This window comes from Canis lupus, chromosome 3 (assembly GCF_003254725.2).
Source record: "Canis lupus dingo isolate Sandy chromosome 3, ASM325472v2, whole genome shotgun sequence".
Taxonomy (NCBI): Eukaryota; Metazoa; Chordata; class Mammalia; order Carnivora; family Canidae; genus Canis; species Canis lupus.
The window spans coordinates 61,478,517-61,496,663 of NC_064245.1; the positions used below are offsets into that span (position 1 = coordinate 61,478,517).

The 18,147-nt window shown below is 42.0% G+C and overlaps 1 protein-coding gene across 12 annotated transcripts in view; it reads right to left on the reverse strand.

The window, feature by feature from the left end:
* ADD1 (adducin 1) overlaps positions 1-18,147 on the reverse strand; it is an 86,730-nt gene that overhangs the window by 34,524 nt on the left and 34,059 nt on the right. For all 12 annotated transcript variants that reach the window (XM_025437452.3, XM_025437451.3, XM_025437450.3 and 9 more), the window contains exons 2-3: positions 7,312-7,526; positions 2,339-2,501 (exon numbers count right to left, since the gene is read on the reverse strand). In XM_025437452.3, the coding sequence (XP_025293237.1) occupies positions 2,339-2,501; positions 7,312-7,506 (358 nt within the window). In that variant the 5' untranslated portion in view covers positions 7,507-7,526. The remainder of the gene's footprint in view (positions 1-2,338; positions 2,502-7,311; positions 7,527-18,147) is intronic.

An 18,147-nucleotide genomic window follows, 5' to 3' on the forward strand; every position in this document is an offset into this window, starting at 1 on the left:
CTCCAACATGTAGCTAACAGCATCTGAGCCGTAACAAACAAAAGGGAACAGAATAAATGCTAAAAACCAATTCCATGTTGCTATAATACAAAAGATCTGAAAAAAGTATGTCATCTGAGAAAATTACCCAGCAAGACCGATGGATGCTAAGACATATTCTGGTAAAACTACTGGACTCTAAAGAAAAGTACTCTGAACATCCAGGAAAAGAGACCAAGTCACTTACACGGAAAGATTCTCTTCAATTTTAGTAGCAATGCTTTGAGCCAGAAAAAAATTAATTACCTATTTAAGATACATAATACAGGAAATCTGAGTCTAAGGTCTTATACCCTAACTAACCAAACCAAATTCATACTGACCTATAAGGCCACAGCATGCAAGAACTCAAGAGTATTGTTTCCATAAGCATATTCTGAGAAGGCTATTAAAGAAGGCACTTCAGATAAACCAAAATAACTACAATAGGAGTTATCAATAACACTGATAGGAGGACGGTGATGAGCATTAAATACATATTTATTACAGAATTAAGTTATTAATTATAATACTAAATGAGCATTATAAGAGGGGGATCACATCTTCCAATGGTGGTATGCTCTGATAACAGAATGTAACTATTTTCAATCATGAAGAGAGAACATACTGTTGGTAGAGTTATTGGTATTTTGTGTTGATATATGGGAAAACAAATGAGTGATTATGTAATATTCTGGTTTTGTTATTCCTGGTTGTCCTTAAAAATTAGAATTCTTATGGTGGAAGAGAGGAGAGTAAGTATTAGAAGAGATTGGGTAAAAACCTCTTAGCACTGACTTATGGGTATAATGCCACTATATACTTAAAATTCCAATGTGCCAACAATATGCAATATAATTCACAAGGGAATACTAGACTTCCTAGTTCTTTCTATTAAAGAGGCCTAGAAAGAATGAATGACTAACCCAGTAGCAATGACCATCCCTAGCACCCAGACTAATTTCTATCTCCCACAAAAAGAAATAAAGATTTCTTTTTGAAATGGCTGATTCCAGACCTGAGGCAGGAAATATACTTGGTAAGCCTAGAGTATCTCCTCACGGGGGATAGCTTGGAAAGTCAAAGACCTTCCTCGGGGGTCAACTTGGAGGGACTTACACTCATCAGAAAAGATAACCGCAATGTTCTAAAACACATTAAAGTATTTAAATCTATGAGTTCAAAATAATACTAAAAATAACAATGACAGGAAACCAACTTCTTATTTTGAAAAGTGTTACCGTTCTCATATAAACCGCACCACTGGGTAACCAAAAAAAATTGAGGGAAAGCTCCTTTTCTCGTGTGCATGCCTGATTTCAATAGATCATAGTGACTAAACTGCTCTGCTATGTGTGAAACTCTGACCCAGAAACAGGTCATCTACAAATAGTTTAGCAAGAGGTTTGAATGTAGAGGGCTACATCTAAAATAGTTTAGCAAGAGGTTTGAATGTAGAGGGCAAGAGGTTTCCCTGGAACATGCAATGAGTGATGGGGAAGGAGGTGGCCCCATTTCCACAGAAGTTTCTCTGTTCCTCACCCTTTTAGCAGCAGTAAGGAATAATGGATAAGAAATGCTGGCCTGGCTGAAATAAGTTCAGGCAAAATTGATGTGCTACTCCACAAACATAGTTTCTGATGAATTTTAGTTCACAAAGGGTCTGAGAAACCACATAAAAAGTCATCTGCCTGAGAAATAACAGTCCCTTTGGCTCATAAAAAAAGAGAGCCATCTAGAGGTACCTGGAGTGATTTAGTGGGTTAAGTGTCTGCCTTGGTTTCAGGTCATGATCTCAGGGTGCTGGGATGGAGTCCCACGTCTTAGGCTCCCTGCTCAGTGGGGAGTCTGCTTCTCCTCTGTTCATATGTGTGCTCTCTCTCTCTCTCAAATAAATAAAATTGTTTAAAAAAATAAATTAAAAAAAAAAGAGAACCCTCAGGATATGTGGGTCGGCTCAGTGGTTGAGCGTCTGCCTTTGGTTCAGGGCGTGATCCCGGAGTCCTGGGATGGAGTCCCACACTGGGCTCCCCACATGGAGCCTGCTTCTCCCTCTGCCTATGTCTCTGCCTCTCTCTCTCTGTCTCTTATGAATAAATAAATAAAATCTTTTTTTAAAAAAAGGGCAGGGGAAGGAGTCCTCTACATTCAAAACATTTTCAGACTTACAGCCTATCTTTCACTATAGGGAAAATATTAATTTTTTAAAAATTCAATTGTATGTATTACACTGTACACAGATCTATTTCACATGAGAAACTATCAGGAAATTTAACCTATAAAATGATAGAACATGTATATAGAGTCAGCAACTACTCACTCATGTTTAAGGCAGCCATCCCTCCTTGTGGAGCTGCAGGATAGACATTCGGTACGTTCGTGGTCATAAAATCTGCAATCTGCTGTAATGCCAATAGGCCCGTGGGATTCTTCCCCTTCTTAAACTGTTCCTGTATCATTGATTCCAACTCTTCACAGAAAGCCTAATAAAAGGCAAATTAAAACAGTGAGACACTATTTCTTTTCCATTACTTGGGAAGGCAGAGGTAACTATCACAGAGACTGCTTTTCTGTTTGTTTTCATCCAGTGCTAGAAAATTGGAAAAAAAAAAAGAAAAAGAAAAAGAAAAAGAAAAAGTAAATGGATATTCTCATATATTACTACTTGGAGCATAAATTGCTACATTATTTCTAGAAAATAAACAATACAAAAATTTAAAAACAAGTCATTCTACTGCTAATAATCTTTTCTTAGGAAATATTCAGGAATATGTTCAAAGATTTATTCATACAGATGTTCATCCCGGCAGGACTGACAAAAGGGAAAGCAGAGAACTGTTGGCATCTGAAACAGGAGAAAACTGATTTCACACATGCATCCACCTTACCACGGAATTCTATGCAATGAAAGGCTGAGAAAAATTTAATGACACAAAATTGCTCTTGATATATTTTTGATTATGAACTGGTTGTAAAGTAAACCAGCCAGTGTTTTGTAAGAGTCAATACAGATCTAAATAGAGAAGCTAAAATAAATACATCAAAATGTTCACTATACTTATCTTAGTGATGGTATTATTAGCAATTTTTGCACTTCTCAATATTTTCTTCAGAGTAGGTTTTTTAAAATTACTTTTTAAAAGTTGAAAAGGGGATCCTAAAATAAAATATTCATCCTTTATCAAATAATCCTAAATTTTTTTTAAAAGATCCTAAATTAGGCAAAAGATTAAGAAGGGTTAATGGTGATTTTCATATAAAGTCACTACTGAAACACTACAGGTTAATTTATAGCTTTCCCAAACCATACTGAAATAATTTTTCACGGGGATCCCTGGGTGGCTCAGCAGTTTGGCGCCTGCCTTTGGTCCAGGGCGCGATCCTGGAGTCCCGGGATCGAGTCCCACGTCGGGCTCCCCGCATGGAGCCTACTTCTCCCTACTGCTGTGTCTCTGCCCCTCTCTCTCTCTCTGTCTATCATAAATAAATAAATAAATCTTTAAAAAAAAAAAGAATTTTTCACATATCCTTTGAAAAATATCTTATCAAATAAATATTTAATATGAAAATGTGAGCTCACTAATGAATAGCCACATCTGAGATTATAAACACCCTGAGGGCTTCTGGATGAGTCTATATAAAACTTCTAGTTCTTCACTGCTTATATGAAAAGCTGTAAAAATACATTGCCCAGGGATAGTCTAAGTAGAGCTCTCCCTTGCAGGAAGCAAGCACACCTGTAGTACACTTAACACAATGGCAAAGAAGAATGTAAGGAACCAAGAACTCCTGGAGGAGCCCCTATTTACCATATATCATGACAAATAATGCCACAGATCATATTCCGTGGGAGTCAAGGAAGGAGGAGGAAAAGCTGACAGGTGCTTTGACTACAAAGAAGAAATCAAGCAACAAAACACAGCCATCTTTGTTATCAATGTCCAAGGCAACGATATAGACAGATACACAAAGATGCATAATAAAGGGACACAGACACGCAGAGAACCTCTACTAAAGGTCACAGAGAAAAAAAATAAAATAAAAAATAAAGGTCACAGAGTATGCTGGGCACACAATCCCTTGCCCCCACCAGCCCTCCATCTGAAAAATCAAGCCACCCATTTCCACGGTTTCCAAATCCACAGATATATTGATGGGAAGCTCAATTCAACACACATGTACTACATAGGTACACAACACCACAACTAAGCACACACACACAGTGCAGCACACATAAGTATCAGGTGCTGGTCTAGGTACTGAAGACATGCAGACAGAAAAAATGGTCCTTGTCATCAGGGCACTTAAAGCTTAGCAAGTAACACACAGAAAGAAAACCACAGTGTAAGAAGCCCTCAGTATCCACAGTGTCCCTGATGACCTACACGTGCAGTAAGGTGATGACTGTAGCAGGGACTGGTGAGGGCCTGGAGCCACCCATTCAGATTCCAGAGTCTAGCTCCAGCCAGCACTCACCGGCCAGTGACCTTGTGTGCTTCCTTGGTCCTAACTCCCAACAGCTCTACATCCACACCCTAACCTCTCAGCATCCTGTCTGCCTTTTCTCCCTTGACCCTGTCATCCAACTCACCTGGGCATCCCACACACGTGATCAGGTCCTAGACATGCTCTTTCCTAGTAATTGTGCCTCTCTTTAGTCTTATAGCCAAGCATGGGTTCTCCAAACACCGACCTTCCCCGAGCATCTAGCTCACCCTTTCTTCAACCCTATCGTAACCCTAACACCTGTCCCTTCCTTTCCCTGTGTCCTGACCTCCTTCACCCAGCTTAGAGCCTTGGTTTAACATTATAAATCATTCCCTTACTCACACCTCCAATTCTCTATCATTTCACCCGGTAAAACCCCAACACTGGTTAAATTCAACCCTTCACTCTATTCATGCTGCTCAAAGTGGCTGAAGGGGGGTGGAGACCATGCTGCATTGTCTCACAATAAATTCATGACCCTAACCTGAGTGTACCCTTCGCATTAACCCAAGGACAGTCCATCCCCTCACTCACTGTCACACCTTCTCTCTCCTTGAACCTCACTAGGCCCGTTCTCAGTAGGTGACCCACTTACGATTCCCTGATAACAAAGGATCAGCCCGAAGAAAATTCTCTCCAGCATCTATCCAGCCATCAGCATCTGGGCCCACAGGGTGGGCTTTCCCACTCCATACAGTAGTGCTCAACTCCTGTGCTCCTAAAACCAAGAATCCACCACCAGTACATTACTAAGAAGCAATCCCAGGTTTTCTGGATTTTTAGCTTATGTCCTTTTTCCATTCCAGGGTCCATACTGCATTCAGCTCCATAACAGCTGATGCTTATTGGGTATATTCTAGATAACATGTGGATGGGGGTCTACTCAGCACCTGCACAGCAGCTCCTATAGGTCTACTTTCTGCACTCTACCCCTAGTGATGTTTACTTTGTTTCTTGTGGCTTGTACATAGAAAACTACTCAAGCCAAAAGTGTAGGTGTTCCCTGATTTCTTTCTATCCTACCTCTTCTTCGCCATCCAGCAGCAAGTCCTATTTATCTCCCCTCAAAATAAAACTCAAAAACTACTGCTTGGAAGTATGGCTTTCTCTCTTGCCCCAACAATATTTTCTTTCTTTTTTTTTTTTTTAAGTAGGCTCCACACCCGAAGTGGGGCTTGAATTCATGACCCTGAGATTAATAGCCATGTGCTCTACACACTGAGCCAGCTGGGTACCCCTACAATACTCTTTCTATACCAAACCCAGAATGAGTTCTTCAAAACAAAATTGCACCAGGGGCACCTGGGCAGCTCAGTTAAATGTCTGACTCTTGATTTCGGCTCAGGTCATGACCTTAGGGTCGAACCCCATGTCTGGCTCTGTGCTGGGTGTGGAGCCTGCTTAAGATTCTTTTGCTCATGTTCCCCCACCACCCCCTATTCTCCACTCGCACAAATGCTCTCTCTCTAAAAAATAAAATAGAACAAAATAGCACCATTCCTGTCTGCGGCCCTCTGATGACTCTCTCTGAGCTCTGAACGCAAAACAAACTCCTAACCCAAGCCTACATAGCCTTCCAGGACCTGCCCCTCCCTCCTGCCTCCTTGTTCAAACCATACTGGAGTCTTCTGACTCTCCAAGTCCATCCAACTCACCCCTATCCTAAGGATTTCACTAGTTGCCCCTCAACTAGATCACTGTTCTCCTCACCCGTGCATGGCTGGCTCCTTCCAGTCATTGAGACTCAGGGGAAATCTCCCCTCCTCAGAGAAGCCTGTTTGAACCACCATTCAATTGAACCACCCCACTTGTCCCAGGTGAGTGTGTGGAATCTGAGACTTGTCCCAGGTGCTTACACGGGTATTATACATGTGTCAAAATTCACCAAGTTGTACACTTAAGATTTGCAGACAGTCCTCTAGGTTATACCTCCACATATGCAAATAGTAATACTAACTAACCAAATAAAATCTATTAGAGGACTTATGTGTCCTGTTCACTATTAACTCTCCAGGTTCCTTGAACAGCATTTAAAAGATAAACATTTAAAAAATTCAGTGAATATCTCTCAAATGGCTCCCCGAAGGATTAAAAGAACAAAACAAGATTAGAAGGAAAAAAAGAATAAAGCGCATACAAGGGCAGCAGTGCCAACACGAGGAAGCAATGGAGACAGAATTCCTTCATGTAAGGACACAAACAGAAGACAGGTGGGTGTGCTTGTGGTTTAAAATGCTGGTGTCACTAAAGGTAAAACCCATCAGTGATGAGGTCCTAGGGCAGCCCTGGTGGCACAAGCAGTTTAGCGCCACCTGCGGCCCGGGGCATGATCCTAGAAACCTGGGATCAAGTCCCAAGTCGGGCTCCCTGCATGGAGCCTGCATCTCCCTCTGCCTGTGTCTCTGCCTCTCTCTGTGTCTCTATGAATGGATAAATAAAATCTTAAAAAAAAAAAAAAATGATGTGGTCCTATTAAGGCCTGCCAAGGGCCCAGCACCAAGTGAGGTGGCCTGGAGGAAACAGTAATTTTTAAGTGGTCCCAATATATAAACAGATTCTCTGGAGAAGTAGTGAGAGAGTAAAAATGAGAAGCAAGCCCCTCCTCTCCTTTATAATACTGAAGATTTTTCATTTATTTTGCCTGATAACTTGAACCAAACAGAATTCTTTCCAGAGCCAAGTACACATATACAAGGCACTGATTTCCCAGGTACAAATGCATGGACTCTGGTACACAAAACAGAGCTAAGAGCTGACGTATCAGAGGAGGAAGAAGACACTGTGCAGAGAGAAGGCTTCTCTTACAGGGCTCTGCAGGATCATGGATACTCTCTTCTTCTGCTCCATCATATTGAAGTCCTGGCGGAGGTCCGGTGCCATGTTCCTCTCTCGCAAGTACTCCGGATTGTTCTCATCCACCCTGTCAAAGTACCTCTCCTTGTGTGGGGCTGTGGTCGGGGGTGGTGAGGTCACCACTGCGGCCCGAGTATCACCATTCATTGCACAATCTTTCTCGGCTCCTACAGAATCAAAATACAAGAAAGTTTTGTGTTTGAATCAATGTCCAATAGCACTGCATAACACACACGCCGGCCAGACAAACACTATCTTCAGCAAGAGAAGGCTACCAGTGAATGAGGCAGAACCATGATGTGCAAGCCTTCTTTGTGGCCCTGGAGGCACATGGCTCATCAGCCAGCTCCCTACTGGCCAATGGCACTTCTTGTCCTCACCATTGTTCTCTAGTCAACAGCAGAACAAGCTCACAAAGCTATTATGTTCTCTGTCAAACAGAAAAAGAACTTGATACTGAATTCTTACAAGATAGTTTTAGTCGTGATGCTGACCTACCAACAGCAGCATGGTTCATTCCTGGAGAAATCTCATTTATGATATTCTCCCAAAAATGTGTCAGTCATGATTTTGCAAAGGATTCTCCAGATGGATCAATAAGAAAGCAGCTGTTCACACATCTGTATTCATGCACAAGGGAAATAAAGCTCCTCATCAGATCACCTTTTCAGTTCAAAGAAGAGCAGGCACTAAAAGTCAACACACCCTAATTTGTGACTACCCTACAAGATGCCCAAATGCCTCAAATTTAAAAATCTGTTGTTATGGCTACTTACTTAGAATCTTTTTAATCCCAATATTTTATTTGAATGATATTCAAATACTAAATTTAGTCATCTGTAACTACTAAATCTCTAAATGGCACCCTTTACTAATCACATAAATAGTTTAATTTCTACTGTTTCTATGAAAGAGTGAATGCCAGCCCTAACTATATGTATGAAGTATTTACTAAGCATCTTATTATATCTAGCCACCGTGCTAGGCACAGAAAGCAATCGACCATTGTGTTCCCCGTGGGGAAGCTGGATTCACAGATTGAAGAAGGAAGAGGGGCTGGTTAAGAAGTTATTAGCACAGAGACAGCAACTAAGGCCAGAGAGGAGAGAAACTGGCTAGTGGGGCATGAAGCGGGAAGGAGGAGCAGAATCCGCACCTGGAGCAGTTGCTGGCATTTCTTGGTCTATAAAGAAAAACACTGGGGATAAATTAAGAACAAGAGGGAAAGGATGAAGAGACAAGGGGAGAAACAGACTCAGGAGCCATGGGCAGAGTTTTCATGGTGAGTGGACAACAGTTCCTCACGCTGCACAGGATGAGCAAGGAAGAGATTTTAAAGAGTTGATTAAATGAGCAACTCAAATGCAATCAGTGCCCCTTCCTTACACCGTACACAAAAATCCATTCCCAATGGAGCACAGGCCTAAATGTAACAGCAAAAGCTATTAAATTCTTAGAAGAAAACACAGAAGCAAATCTATGATACTTTGGGTCAGGCACAGATGAAGAAGGGCAAGCAACAAGCAGAAAGAAAGAGATAAGTTAGACTTCCCCAAAATTAAAAATCTCAGCGCTTCAAAGGACACGTAAGTAAAGAGACAGCCACAGAATAGGAGGAAATATTTGAAAATTATTTATCCATGAAGAAATCTATATCCAGAATATATAAAGAACTCTTACAACTTAATAATTACAGTAACAATTTTTAAAACTTGCAAACCATTACTTGGCCTCAGTGGACACCACAGAGAATACAAGAACAGAGCAGCTGAGACTGCCTACATTCCTGAGCCACAAAATCATGAGACATGAGTATTAAGATCCTGAATTTAAGCTGGGAAGTCCCGGACCGCTTGTTTTGCTGCCACAAAGCACTGAGACAATGGTGAGAGGGGGAGGGAGCATGCACGCCACGCCTCCCCTTCTCTTGGAATTGATCCTTGCACATCCCTATCTGCTGATGCACTACTGTCTCTCTCACTGTATAGTGAGCTCGAGGCACTCAGCTAGGAAGCAGCAAGGCAGAGATTCAAACTACAAGCCATCTGGCGTCAGAGCTTTTGTTCTTAACCTCCAAGTCAGACTGTACATGTAAGGGGGGCGCAGGAGCAGCAATGGGGGAACAGTGGCCCCAAAGGGATAAGAAGGGATGAAAACAAGGGCCTGAGATTCTGCAAGTCTCATGAGCTCCCAAGTCCTACCAATGCCACTGAGGTTGGACCACAATGTGAATAGCAAGGCTTTAAAGAAGAGTTATATAAAAAATATCTTATGTATCAACAGCCAAAGAATCAACTGGGGAAACACTCCCCCCCCCCTTTTTTTAAGACAGATCAATTTGGATATTGCTCTTCTGAAACCTACCAATGTGACAGAAATAACATATGCTTAAAGTGACACTACTTCAAGGACTCAAAGACAAAGTGTGAAAACGGTCAGGACCAAAAGTCAACACAGAACAAACCAAGGACCTGAATGTAGTCTTTAAAACTCACTCTTCTCTAAGTGTATCCTTTAAAATTTTGGTTTAATCTGTTCATTTTAACAGTTTGTTTGTCAAAAAGTTTGTTCTAGTTTGTTCTAAAAGAATGACGCAAAGAACAAAATAATGGTTGTCTGACAGTTCATCAGATATAAATGAAGCCAAACGTTCTGAGCCAATGACACAAATGTTGTACTTCAATGTTTTGGAAAACAGAAAAGGAGAAGAATATACAGTATTGTTACTTCTCTATTACTAAATGAGTGCCAACCTGAAGCCATCTTCACCAGTAAATAAGAACACAGCACAACACTTCAGAGGCAACCATAGTTGTTTCTTGGTTCCCAGAGCTGACCCACAGAAACTCCGAAAAACAAGATAAGGCAGAGATTGCTCTCTTTTTATTATGAATTGCTATGCAAATGGGGTAAGATAAAGACTGCAGACTAGATATGCATGTGCTGCTTTCCCTTCAATAAGGAAGTCTATAAACTTAAATCAAAGTATACATATTCTGAGCCCAGTTATCAAGAATAAACATATCATTGTTAAAGCACAAACCTGTACTTAATTTTTGTCAATTATGCCTTCAGGTTTCATTAACCTAGTTTCTAGGAACATGCTAAAACAGCAAATGTTTCTAGAAAGAGCTCTGCAATAAGTTATTACTTAATCCCAATTTTTTAAAAAATGGGAAATGCTAGATGCAAAAAAAAACTTTCTGGCAACATTAGAGTATTTTTAAATAATTTAAAAGGTAGTGGGGTGCCCAGGTGGCTCATTCAGTTAGGCATCCGATTCCTGATTTCAGCTCAGGTCATGATCTAGGGTTCGTGAGATCAAGCCCCACGTTGGGCTCTGCACTCAGCCCAGAGTCTGCTGGAGACTCTTCCTTTCCTTTGCCCCCTGGTCCCCTCAGCACTTGCAAGCATGCTCACGAGCTCTCGCTTTCTCTCTCTCAAATAAATAAATCTTAGGGATCCCTGGGTGGCGCAGCGGTTTGGCGCCTGCCTTTGGCCCAGGGCGCGATCCTGGAGACCTGGGATGGAATCCCATATCAGGCTCCCGGTGCATGGAGCTTGCTTCTCCCTCTGCCTATGTCTCTGCCTCTCTCTCTCTCTCTCTCTCTCTCTCTGTGTGACTATCATAAATAAATAAAAATTAAAAAATAAATAAATAAATAAATCTTTAGTAAAATAGATAAATAAAATCTTTAATAATAATTTAAAAGGTAATAACAAGCCCAGTAGTTGTTAACATCTAACAGTACATGAGTGGTCACAAAATCAATAGTGAGTAAATCTGCTCAGTAGGGACACCTGGGTGGTTCAGCAGTTGGGTGTCTGCCCTCAGCTCAGGGCATGATCCCAAAGTCCCAGGATTGATTCCCATACTGGGCTCCTTGCATGGAGCCTGCTTCTCCTATCTCTGCCTCTCTCTCTGCCTCTCTGTGTCTCTCATGAATAAGTAAATAGGGGCACCTGGGTGGCTCAGTGGTTGAGCATCTGCCATCGGCTCAGGTCATGATCCTGGGGTCTTGAGATTGAGTCCTACATCAGGCTCCTCAGAGGGAGCCTACTTCTCCCTCTGCCTATGTCTCTGCCTCTCTGTCATGAATAAATAAATAAAATCTTGAAAGTGAAACCTTGGGGCACCTGGGTGGCTCAGTGGTTAAGTGCCTGCATTTGGTCCAGAGCATGGTCCTGGAGCCCCAGGATCAAGTCCCACATCCAGCTGCCTGCATAGAGCCTGCTTCTCTGCCTCTCTGTCTCTGTCTCTGTCTCTCTCTCGAATGAATAAAAATCTTTAAAAAAAGAAAAGAATAAGTAAATAAAATTTTTAAAAAATCTGCTCAATACAATATATTATGAAACTATAAAGATTCTTTGGGATAACATACATAAGAGAATGATAACATTTAAGTGAAAAACTATAAAACTTCCTATTCTATTCTGTAATCTTATTAATACTGTAATTATGATCACACAGACAAGATGATATTATTGGCAAATAAGATGTACTAAAGCTGAATAAATTGATTAAAGAAAAGTGTGGATCAGTGTTTCTCTCTACCTCAATGCTCTATCAAGTTGCTATAATTTTACCTGTGTAAAAATTTTAAGATTTCACTAATTTTACTATGTTGCTACCTTTCAAATAAACACACACACTCAACAGAACCCAAAGGTCTAGATGAACCCTAACAACCAAGCTTGGCCTGCCCACACATCTCAAATCCACTCCTGGACACACAACAGCCTCCTAATCAGCTTCTCTACTTGTCTCCCAACAACCCCCACACCAACCCACTGCCACAATGAGACCAAGAAGTTTCAAAATTATGCTGGATGACAGAACTCACTCCCCTGCTTAAAACCTGATGACTAATAAAAAGACTTTAGTTGAACCCTGATCTAAATCTAAAAATGACATTTGAGACAATTAGACATTTGAACAACAACCAGACTTGGACGGCATTAAGGAATCATTGTTAAAAAGTTTTAGGTGTGATATTATGGTTATATTAGATATCTAAGATACACACAGAAATACTTATGGATGAAATAATAAGATACCTGGAACTTGCCTGAAGCTTCTCTGCGGGGACAGGAGTAGGTAGGAGTTACACAAAACAAACGAGTCGGGCCAGCGCTAACAGCTGGAGCTGGAGACAGATATTTTGTCCATTCTGTATTGTCTGAAAGGCTCTATAATTTTCCCTGATCTTAGAATAAAGCACCTCAACACCTCACATAAGTTAGTCTCTGCCTGCCTTCAGATGAACACATTTCAGTAAGTTTTTTTCACACAGGGCAGCCCTGGTGGTGCAGCAGTCTAGTGCCGCCTGCAGCCCGGGGCGTGATCCTGGAGACCCTGGATCGAGTCCCACGTCGGGCTCTCTGCATGGAGCCTGCTTCTCCCTCTGCCTGTGTCTCTGCCTCTCATTCTCTGTGTCTCTATGAATAAATAAATAAAATCTTTTAAAAAAAAGTTTTTTTCACACAGATACCACTGATACTGGGATGAAAGGATATTTGAAGATTAACATCCCTTGTCTAATGTCCCACAGACACCACTGTGCATTGTATGTTATTTACTGACCTGGAAATAGCGAAGTGGTGCCCTGGAATATTCTTTTTTGCCAAGTGTTCTTTGATCCCCAGAATGATCCATCCCAATGTGTAACTAAACCTTAGATCAGAAACTAGACAAGTTTTTGCTTCTCTAAAATACCTATGAGCTCATTCTAGAGCCTGTGGGCAGGTTCAATTATTTCTTTACATCTTCCTTCTGGCACAGATATTTTGCTAATGGCTAACTATTCCAAACATTCACTTGATTTGCTTCTGAATCCCTAAAGGCAGAACACTCAAACCAAAGGCTGAAACAAGAAGGTGGCCATTAACAAAATCCTCTGGCTCAAGTGTCTACTACAAGTCCCAGAGGGTCATGTCAGTTTCTAATATTCTTAAAACATTTCTCAGAAACCATAACGACTGCCAGGTGATAATTACTGCTCCAAAGAAAATAAATCAGGAGGTATTAAAAATGCTCACGTAGTCATAAAAGTGGTAGTTTCTGCTGGTGTTCTTGGCCACCTGAAACCCAACTCCAGACAGCCTTTGGAATCAACGTAACCTTTGGGATATATGTAAAGACATGACCTCAGCCCTATCTTCCTTTACTTCTATTATCTCCATCTGTCTACTTTCCCCATTATGTGCAAGGCACTAGAAATAAAAAGTTGCAAAAGGAGTAGATGATAGACAAATAAATGTAATCAAATACTCTCGCTGCCATGTACCAGCAAGGGAGAAGTGTGTGAGGGTGAGAGGTAGAAAGAGCAGAGTGAGGGTGTTAGGAGTTGAGCTGTGTCCCCTCAGGATACATCTGATTTGGAAATAGGATCACTGCAGATGTAATTAGTTAAAACAAGGTCAGAACTGACTGGACCCCTAATCCAGTATGACTGGTGTCCTTATAAAAAGAGGGCATTAAGATACAGACACAGATACAAGGAGAATGCCATGTGAAGATGAAGGCAGAGGTCAGCTGAGGTGATGCATCTACAAGCCAAGGAACACCAACGACTGCCAGAAAATTACCAGCAGCTAGTAGAAAGACTTGGAACAGATTCATTGTTATGGCCTCAGATGGAACTGTCCTACTGACACCTCAATCCTGTACTTTTGGCGTCCAGAACTGAAATACAATGAGTTTCTGTTGTATGAATCACCCAGGCTATGATACTCTGTCATGGCGGCCCCAAGAAACTAATAGAGGGCTGTTGGGAAAGCTTCACAGGAAAGATACTTTTAGAAATAAGAGGTTGCTTCCAGGTGGCACAGGGCAGGTGGCAGTTACCTGGTGAATGAACATCTACAGAGACTTAGAGACAGCAGCAGAGCTAGCACAGTGAGTGCTCAATGTCCCCTGCTTTCACACGGAGTGCCTGGCACCCAGTGGGAAGGTGCTTAAGGAGCTTTTAATGACCTTCCTGAGCTGTTCTCTCTTCCAAACATTTCAGCCCTGCTCATACTTAAGATCCAACTCAAATATATCCTGCTCTGTGAAGCATCCCCAAGCCCCTGAGCTCGACACTTGGCCTCATATGTTCTGAGGTACTTTACTCAGACCTCTTTTCAGCCATTTGCAAACAGAACCAAACATCTGTATGCTGGTCCCATCACCAGTCTGTGGGCCCACGAAGAAAAGGGACTCTTGATCTCTAACTCATTTTTGTAAATAAGCCCTGGGAGAGTAGCGACTCAAGAGAGACTTTGTTCCTGCAGTAAGGTACCCACTACAAGGGACATTCTAACCTCTCTGGAAGGGCTCCACGAGGTTTCCACCCAGAATTAAACTTCATCATCAGGACACACTCACTGAAATAAATGGCAGAATCGCCCAAAACAAAAACAAAACCAAAAATGTAGCTATAAGCAGTGATGGATGTGTTAGCTTGATTGTGACAATCACTTCACGGTGTATACGCATATCAAATCATCAGACTATACACTATAAATATATTATTTTGTCAATTATACCTCAATAAAGCTGGGTGGGAAAGCTTAAAAATTGTGGAGTCTTTGCTGGAATTAGTGGCAAGCTTTTAAACAGGAGGAGCTAAAATGATGGCTAAGCTCAGGTGAAGAACTGGGAATAGTGCTGCATAGACAGTCCACACCCCATTCAGTGCCCCAGGTGGGAAAGCAAAAGAGAGGAGAACTCTAGCCAGAAATTCATGATGAACTCTTAGCAAATGGGTTGCTATGCCAGCCAGTGAAAGAGTCCCTAATACCTCCTGGCAGGAAGGAGCTCAACTTTGGAGCTCTCTCCCAAATTAAACAGAACACAACCGTATGAGTTCTTCCCCTCACGTCTCACATTACTAGCCTCGTTCTCCACTTCCCCTATTGGACAACACCCACCTTATGTTTAAGATTCTTCTTCACGGGCTCAGTCTGACTCAGGGTTGTGCCCTACTTGGAACCTCAAAGTTAAGTAAAAGCCTTTAATTACTCTGATCGGATCATTTCTATTCCTGTGTCTCTGGATGTTCTCTGGCAGACAAAAACGCTCAAAAGTCCCCTTTAAAATAATCACGGCTTACTATGTGGTTAAGTGCTGATTTCAATTGTACAAATTCAATTGCAGGGGCACCTGAGTGGCTCAGTCAGTTACGCATCCACCTCTTGATTTCAGCTCAGGTCAGGACCTCAGGGTTCTGGAAGTGAGTTCTGCATTGGTTAGTTAAGAAGTTCCCAGACTCAACCTTCCACTATTTAGTGTTTACATACAGCCATATACCTGCTGTTGTTCTTTTAACTATAGCTTCTTTTTTTTTTTTAAGATTTTATTTATTTATTAGAGAGAGAGAGCAAGAGCATGGGCAGGGGGCAGGGAGGGGCACAGAAGCAGACTCCTCACTGAGCAGGGAGCCCGACATAGGGCTCAATCCCTGGACCCCAGGATCATGACTTGAGCAACGCAGATGCTTCACCAACTGAACCACCCAGGCGTCACCAACTGAGCCACCCAGGCGTCCCCAACTATAGCTTCTTGATCAATTTTATGGTGTACTATTACAGAGTCCAGTTGTTTTAAGGATACATAGCCATTAGTGCAAAAGCAAGGATTTGAAAATAAGACTATGGTTTAGAGATTGCCCTCTTAATTGCTTCACGTTAAACAGCCTTCATGTGCTGACAGGACCCTCCAGTCCCAGGTCAGCACTGGACAGTGGACAGGCCACTGCGCCCAGCATCAGTGGTTAGTCCCACTCCTTCCACTGCATGACATCAACAAGGACCAAGTCCTCATCCATAAAATAAAGATATCTCCCTAACCTAATGAATCAAATGAGACAACACAGCCAAAAGTACCTTGGAGAAAAAATGAGAAAATGGGATGACTCACATCCCATCCCATCTCATCTATGACTCCCAACTCCACACCTGATGCTTCTCAATCCAGTTAAGAATGCATCTAGAGGGATCCCTGGGTGGCGCAGCGGTTTGGCGCCTGCCTTTGGCCCAGGGCGCGATCCTGGAGACCCGGGATCGAGTCCCACATCGGGCTCCCGGTGCTTGGAGCCTGCTTCTCCCTCTGCCTGTGTCTCTGCCTCTCTCTCTCTCTCTCTCTCTGTGTGACTATCATGAATAAATAAATTAAAAAAAAAAAAAGAATGCATCTAGAAAGTGCAAAGGAGGGCAGCCCGGGTGGCTCAGCAGTTTAGCACCTGCCTTCAGCCCAGGGCATAATCCTGGAGACCTGGGATCGAGTCCCACATCGGGTTCCCTGCATGGAGCCTGCTTCTTCCTCTGCCTGTGTCTCTCATGAGTAAATAAATAAAATCTTAAAAAAAAAAAAAAAAAGTGCAAGGGATCCAGAAGAGAGCCCCAGTCGTGAACTTTATAGGAGTGTGACAAAGGCCCTGCCTGCGGTGGACCAGTTAGTTCACTCGAACAACTGTGAGAGTTCCCCACCTGCAGGTGAAGAATTGACTCTGAGTTTCAAGTTTCTGAGGTCTCAAGATAAATAAAGAGCCAAGTCAGGCCATGGACCCAAGCCCACTGACTCCAAGTGCCACACTCATCCCTTGACGAAGTCAAAAGGTGGGCACTGGCCAAGGGTGGGAACCACAGCACTCTCCCCACCATTTAGCACCTAACAGGCCCTCAATAAAGATATGGTAAATGAATGGTGAAGAAAGACAAAGTAATCCTCCGTTACTCATTTAACAAAATTTGCTTCTGTAGAGAAAAATTATAAAGTGATTAAGTACTTTCAGATGGCACATGAGTTTGTATAAACCAGTTTACTCTCAAACAAGTGCCTGCCTGCCTGGCTTCCTTCCTTCTAAACATTTTATTTTTAAGTAATCTCTCTCCTCAATGTGGGGCTTGAACTCACAACCCCGAGGTCAAGAGTCATATGCTCCACCAACTGAGCCGGCCAGGAGCCCCAAACAAGTGCTTTCCAAGAAGAAATTCCACAAAGGAAACCGCAATTCTGATTTCAAGAGAGGAATGTGGGAGGAGTAAAGCTATATACAGTGCCTCACAATTTAACCAGTAACAGCCCGTTCCATAGAAAGTCTCCACTGCAATTACTGGTCCACTCCTTCTAAGCCACATGCCGTGAACCACCACACATAATTGAGAGCAGAAGTCAACTTTATCCTCTGACAGTGCCAACTCTTTCTCTATTTTTGCTCCTTCACACTATTACTGTCCTTCCATTACTATATGATTTTTATTTTTCACTGTATTTTTACTGAAGAAATGGAGTCTTTCGAAACTTGGTGTTTTACTGAAACAAAACTCCTCCTGAATTTCACTCCATGAAGGTGTCTGTTTATTTTCCTGGGGGTTAGGAGGAGGTAGGGAAGTTTGACAGGGTTATAAGAGTAAGGGAGATTAAAAACACTGACCACAAAAAAAAATTTAAAAAAAAAAAAAAAAAAACCAACACTGACCACAAAAACAAACAGGTTTTTCAGAATTTAATGGTCGGTGACTAAATGTTCTTATTCGTGAAGTAATTGGTTCCCCTGGAAAACAAATGATGAAAGGAAGCCTTGAAGATAATAGTCAACTAAGGCTAACAGGCTGAGAAGGACACAAGTGCTGAGCATGCTAACACAAAGATATTCTGCACACGCCAAGGTCGAGCTGTGAACTACTTTATTAACTCTAGGACTTCTGAAAACAGGGCCAGGTTCTCCTCTTTGGAGCTAGTCAGGAAGTATTTAAAATCACAAGTATAAGCCTAAGTAGAATTCTGCCAAAGGTATACTCTCT